Source organism: Rhinopithecus bieti, unplaced genomic scaffold (genome assembly GCF_001698545.2).
Source record: "Rhinopithecus bieti isolate Rb0 unplaced genomic scaffold, ASM169854v2 scaffold_28055, whole genome shotgun sequence".
In the NCBI taxonomy this organism is placed as follows: domain Eukaryota; kingdom Metazoa; phylum Chordata; class Mammalia; order Primates; family Cercopithecidae; genus Rhinopithecus; species Rhinopithecus bieti.
Genome location: NW_016812914.1, coordinates 135,880 through 141,791, shown reverse-complemented (window position 1 = coordinate 141,791; position 5,912 = coordinate 135,880). Strand labels below are relative to the sequence as shown.

At 53.8% G+C, this 5,912-nt stretch overlaps 2 protein-coding genes across 2 annotated transcripts in view; one reads left to right on the top strand and one right to left on the bottom strand.

Moving 5' to 3' along the window:
* LONP1 (lon peptidase 1, mitochondrial) overlaps positions 1-3,289 on the bottom strand; it is a 28,313-nt gene extending 25,024 nt beyond the window's left edge. The window contains exon 1 of the mRNA XM_017847163.1: positions 2,701-3,289. Coding sequence (XP_017702652.1) covers positions 2,701-3,129 — 429 coding nt within the window. The 5' untranslated portion in view covers positions 3,130-3,289. The remainder of the gene's footprint in view (positions 1-2,700) is intronic.
* Positions 3,290-5,319: 2,030 nt separating this feature from the next.
* The window catches only part of CATSPERD (catsper channel auxiliary subunit delta), a 52,990-nt gene continuing 52,397 nt past the window's right edge, over positions 5,320-5,912 (top strand). Inside the window, exon 1 of the mRNA XM_017847143.1 lies at positions 5,320-5,392. Coding sequence (XP_017702632.1) covers positions 5,390-5,392 — 3 coding nt within the window. The 5' untranslated portion in view covers positions 5,320-5,389. The remainder of the gene's footprint in view (positions 5,393-5,912) is intronic.

Below are 5,912 nucleotides of genomic sequence, written 5' to 3'. Positions count from 1 at the left end.
GTCTCGATCTCCTGACCTCGTGATCCGCCCGTCTCGGCCTCCCAAAGTGCTGGGATTACAGGCTTGAGCCACCGCGCCCGGCCCATTTTTATGATTTACAACCCATCATCAACCAGATATATAATGAGAACCACCTGCCAGTCTCCCAAATACTATCCGCAGCCACTAATTTAACCCTCCTGGCTAGCTCCACGTGGGCAGTCTGAACTCTTTTAGAAGAATCATCTCTCTGCTCAGGCACTGGAAGCAAGGGGCATCTGTCACTCTGCAGAACTGAGGGGACCAGACCTGATGAACACCATCCCGGGTCCAGAAACCTGGGAGGGTAAAGAGAACTGCCGGGGTGAAGTCAAGGATGGGAAAAAGGCCTCCGGGGCAGAGTCCTGAAATGTCAGAAGTACACCAAAGAGGAAACAATATCAGGTTATTACTGAGGCAGGGCCTCATTTTGTTGCCCAGGCTGCAGTGCAGTGGTGACACCATGGCTCACTGCAGCCTTGATCTCCCAGTTTCAAGTGATCCTCCTGCCTCCGCCTTCCAAGTAGCTGGGACGACAGGTGCATGCCACTGTGCCCGGCTTTTCTTTCTTTCTTTTTTTTTTGTAGAGACAGGGTCTATGTTGACCATGCTGGTCTCAAATTATCCTCCTGCCTCAGCCTCCGAAAGTGCTGGGATTACACGTGAGACATCGTGCCCAGCCCACATGGTCTCATTTAAGTCCCACAACAACTCTAGTAAGACACTAATACGTCCATGTCACAGATGAGAATGTGGAAGCCAAAGGAATAACTTGAAGGTTATGGAGCCAGAATAGGACCCCACAGGGTCTTGTTCTGGGGCCTGCATCAGTAACTACTGCTCAACATCAAGGAAAGACCTTGGGACCGCGTGCGGTGACTCGCACCTGCAATCCCAGCACTTTGGGAGGCTGAGGCAGGTGAATCACTTGAGGTCAGGAGTTCGAGACCAGCCTAGACAACATGGTGAAACCCTGTCTCTTCTAAAAATATAAAAATTAGCCAGGAATGGTGGCGAGCGCCTGTAATCCCAGCTACTCCGGGGGTTGGGAGGCGGAGGTTGCAGTGAGATCGCGCCACTGCTCTCCAGCCTAGATGACAGAGTACAACTCTGTCTCAAAAACAAAAACAAAAAAAAGCTGGGACACACAAACTGACAGCGTTGGAGAAGCTCCCTCTGTCCCCTCTTCACTGTCTGTTGCCCCTCTGAAATGGCCTTTCCCTTCCTAACAGATCCTTGAGATTTGTTTATCAGAGTCTGGAGGGTGAGCGCAGAGGCTGACTCACTGCATGACCTTCCTCCCCGCCAGTTAAGAGATAACCTTCCCGTAGATCCCAGTTTCCACATCAGTAGTTGTTTTTTAAGGCAAGGGGAGCTGGGGGAGAAGGCTCTTGGGGCCTTCCTACTCTAAAAGCTCAAGTTCCTTACACTCACTGCTTTCTCCCTATTACATCATCCTGCTCCCTCACCACCCTCAAGACTCTTAGTCTGAAATGATCTAATTTCTACCACCGGAACATAAGTTAAGGCCAGGGACTGCATGACTTGTTCACTACAGTACTCTCAGCACTACCTACGTGGTAGGAGGTCAAGAACACACTGAATAACGTCCTCTTCCCACCCTCCTGTCCCATCCATGCTCTATTATTTCTCGTAATTATTGCCTTCTAATACAATATTGTTACTAATCATCTTTATTGCCTGTCTCATCCCGCCAGAATGGAAGCTCCAAGGCAGATTTTTTTTTTTTTTTTTTTTTTTTTTTGAGACGGAGTCTCGCTCTGTCACCTGGGCTGGAGTGCAGTGGCCGGATCTCAGCTCACTGCAAGCTCCGCCTCCCTGGTTTACGCCATTCTCCTGCCTCAGCCTCCCGAGTAGCTGGGACTACAGGCGCCCGCCACCTCGCCCGGCTAGCTTTTGTATTTTCAGTAGAGACGGGGTTTCACCGTGTTAGCCAGGATGGTCTCGATCTCCTGACCTCGTGATCCGCCCGTCTCGGCCTCCCGAAGTGCTGGGATTACAGGCTTGAGCCACCGCGCCCGGCCCCAGATTTTTTTTTAAGAGACAGGGTCTCGCCATGTTAACCAGGCTGGACTCCAGGGTTCAAGCAATCCTCCCACCTGAGCCGCTGGAGTAGTTGGGACTACACCGCGAGCCACCATGCCCAGCTTCAAAGGCATAAATTTTTGTCTGTTTTGTTCACTGCCATATCCCCAGCACCTAGAACAGTCTCTGGCAAATAATAAGCAATCACTCAAGAAGTATTTGTTTAAGAAACGAAAGAATTCTGATCTCAGTGAGGCTTGTAACCAGACGGCAGAGCGCCTGGGGCAAAGAGGTGTTACAAAACTTATGCCAAGTAAGCAGAAAACTAACAGCGCCGTAAGACTACTCTGGTCCCTCCCGGCACCGGATTTCTACGACCAGGGTTCTAAGTGGATAATCCTAGGCTCTTCGGGTTCAACTCCTCTCATCTAACAGATTCGAAGAAATTCGACAGGGGAGGACTTTGGCTCAAGGTTGCCAAGCTAGTGGTGAGCAGACAAGGATTCGAACTGCACCCTTTGAGAAACTTCATGTCTGAACAAGTTGCGAAAGACGAGGGCGCTAAAGTGATCCCACGGTTCAGCCCGCTGCTTGCAAAGGTGGGAAACCTGAGGCCGAGGCGGGGACTCCCATTACCTCGATAATCTTGATAAAGCGCGGGAACACCGGGTTGCGGGTGATGGCGATGAGCGGCAAGTGCGGGAACACATCAGGGATCGTCATGGGCGTGAGCGCTGTTATGACTGGGCCTTCCCCGCCGCCCGCGCTGCCCCCCGCGCCCCCGGCTCCTTCCTCTGCGCCGCCCTCAGGGGCGTCCTGGCCCCCCGAGAATGCACCTCCGCCGCGGCTGTTCGCTTCCCAAAACCCCCGCCACTGGCCCCCAGTTACCGGGCCTCGGCCCCACAGTGCCCAAGGAGGAAAGGCGTCACAGGCCCGCCGGCCTCGGAACAACCACGCTCCGGCTGCAGTGGGGACCCGCCCCCCGGCGGCGGCCAGTATCGGCCGCCGCAGCGCCCAGCACCGCGCCGCTCCCCACAGTCGCACGTAGCCTGTACTCGCCGCCATAGCCCGGCCATACTGGCGGCGCGCACATCTCGCGTCATTTCCGCTCGCCGCGGAACGCACGTGACGCCCGGCGCGTGCCTCGGGACCCGATGGGGGCGAGGCCCGAAACAGCTGCCTCAGGGGGCGGGGCCTACACGGAGAAGAGGGGGCGGAGTTCGAGCGACGGCATCTTCTACGCCTCTTCCGGTCTCCTACTTTATTTGCTCAAGGCGTTTTCCGGTCACGTGGATATCTGTGGGCACACGCCAGCGCCCGTACAAAACATCGTATTGTTGCAAACGCAGCGTTTAGAAACTCATGAGCCTCCTGTGCACACTCTTAGGCGCGCGGACGACATGCGCATGCTCAGACTCTGGACTGGCCACGGGTGGCCGGGTGCGCATGCCCAGGCTCTGAGCGCGCGTTTGTGCGCGGATTCAGGCTTCCCGGGATTCGTCTGCGCATGCTCAGGGTTCAGGCGGAGCGCGGGGCTACAGTGCGCTCAGGCCTGCTCCCGGGACTCATTGGTGCGCATGCGCAGGCATCAATCTGCACATGGACTGTGCAGCGGCTCCCGGTGGCGGTTGAGGGGCAGTGTTGGCGGCGGAGGTCCAAGTCGATGCTGATATTGATGCTGGTGGCGGCTGTGACCATGTGGCTCCGACCGCTGGTCACAGCTCAGCCGCTCTGCCGGTAGGGCTTCCCTCCTGGGGCTGGGGTGCTCCCGGGGGTCGGGAGGGTGCTAGTTCATCTTGGAGCCGAGGCCTGCTCCCCAACCTCTCTGAGGCTCCCCTTTTACTCTTTTTAGGAATCGAACTTGACGCCTCGTTCACCCTATTCCACCCGACCCTCTCATCCCGATATTAAGCCCTCCCACTTCTTTTTCTTTTTGGAGACGGAGTTCTTGCTCTTGCCCAGGGTAGAGTGCAGTGGCGCGATCTCGGCTCACTGCAACCCCTGCCTCCCAAAGTGCTGGGATTGCAGGCGTGAGCCACCGCGCCCAGCCTTACCCAGCACATTTTGAAATTTCAGTAAATGTTAGGTTAGTGGATACTCCAACCTGCCATGGGGACCAGTTGCTGAAACTCCGTTCCTGCCCTCAGGGAACTCCCACCTGGACTAAACTGTCACATTCAGTAGGGACCTGTGAGCTGTTTTCTTACGGTGTATGGTCTTATTTGATGTTTACGGGAAGATTCCTAATGATTCCTTAACCTTATTTATTTTACTTATTTTTTTTTTTTTGTACAGATGGGTTCTCACTGGCTGGGCACAGTGGCTCACGCCTGTAATCCCAGCACTTTGGGAGGCAGAGGTGGGCAGATCACTCACTTGAGGTCAGGAGTTCCAGACCAGCCTGGCCAACATGATGAAAGCCCTGTCTCTACTAAAAATACAAAAATCAGCCAGGATTGATGGCAGGTGCCTGTAATCCCAACTACTTGGAAGGCTGAGGCAGAAAAATCGCTTGCATCCAGGAGGTGGAGTTGCAGTGAGCCGAGATCGCACTCCAGCCTGGGTGACGGAGGGAGACTCAATCAAAGAAAAAAAGGGGGGGATGGGTCTCAGTGTTTTGCCCAGGTTGGTCTTGAACTCCTAGGTTTCAGTGATCCTCCTGCCTCAGCCCCCCAAAGTATTGGGATTACAGGTGTGAGTCACCCACGCCCAGCCATACCCTTATTTTATTATTATTTTTATTTTGAGATGGAGTCTTGTTCTTGTTGCCCAGGCTGGAGTGCAGTGGCACGATCTCAGCTCACTGCAACCTCCGCCTCCCAGGTTCAAGCAATTCTCCTGCCTCAGCCTCCAGAGTAGTTGGGATTACAGGCGCCCGCCACCACTTCCAGCTAATTTTTTGTGTTTTTAGTAGAGACGGGGTTCCACCATGTTGGGCAGGTTGGTCTCGAACTCCTGACCTCGTGATTCGCCCACCTTGGCCTCCCAAAGTGCTGGAATTACAGGCGTGAGCCACCGCGCCCGGCCAATACCCTTATTTTGTGGATATAAAAGCATACTTAGGAAAATTAAAGACACCCTTACCTAACAACACATAGCTAGTAAGTGGGGAGAAAGATTTTCCAGTGAAATTTACTAATAGGATTTGTCTCAAGGTCTGAAAAGATGGGTTATATCCAGTTCTCTCATTTCCCCACACAGGTTCTCAAAGAATGGTCCCTGGACCAGCATCATCAAGATCACCTGGGAATTTATTGTAATTGCTTAGAAATGCAGTTCCCCGGACCTACTGAGTCAGGGACTTGGCAGTGGGACCCAGCAAACCATGGTTTGTTGAAAGGGTGGCCTGCCCCTCCACGCCTGTGGGCGTTTCTCGTTAGGTAGAAGGAGAGACTTGTCTATACAGAGACAAAGTATAGAGAAAGAAAAAGTGGGCCCAGGGGACCGGCACTCAGCGTACAGAGGACCCACGCCGGCACCGGGTCTCTGAGTTCCCTTAGTATTTATTGATAATTATCTTTACCATCTTAGAAAAAAGGGAAGTGGCAGGATAATAGGATCATCGGAGGGAAAAGGTCAGGCAGTAAGACATAGGAATAAAGATCTCTGAGTCGGGCGCGGTGGCTCAAGCCTGTAATCCCAGCACTTTGGGAGGCCGAGACGGGTGGATCACTAGGTCAGGAGATCGAGACTATCCTGGCTAACACGGTGAAACCTTGTCTCTACTAAAAATACAAAAAAACTAGCCGGGCGAGGTGGCTGGCGCCTGTAGTCCTAGCTACTCTGGAGGCTGAGGCAGGAGAATGGTGTAAACCTGGGAGGCGGAGCTTGCAGTGAGCTGAGATCCG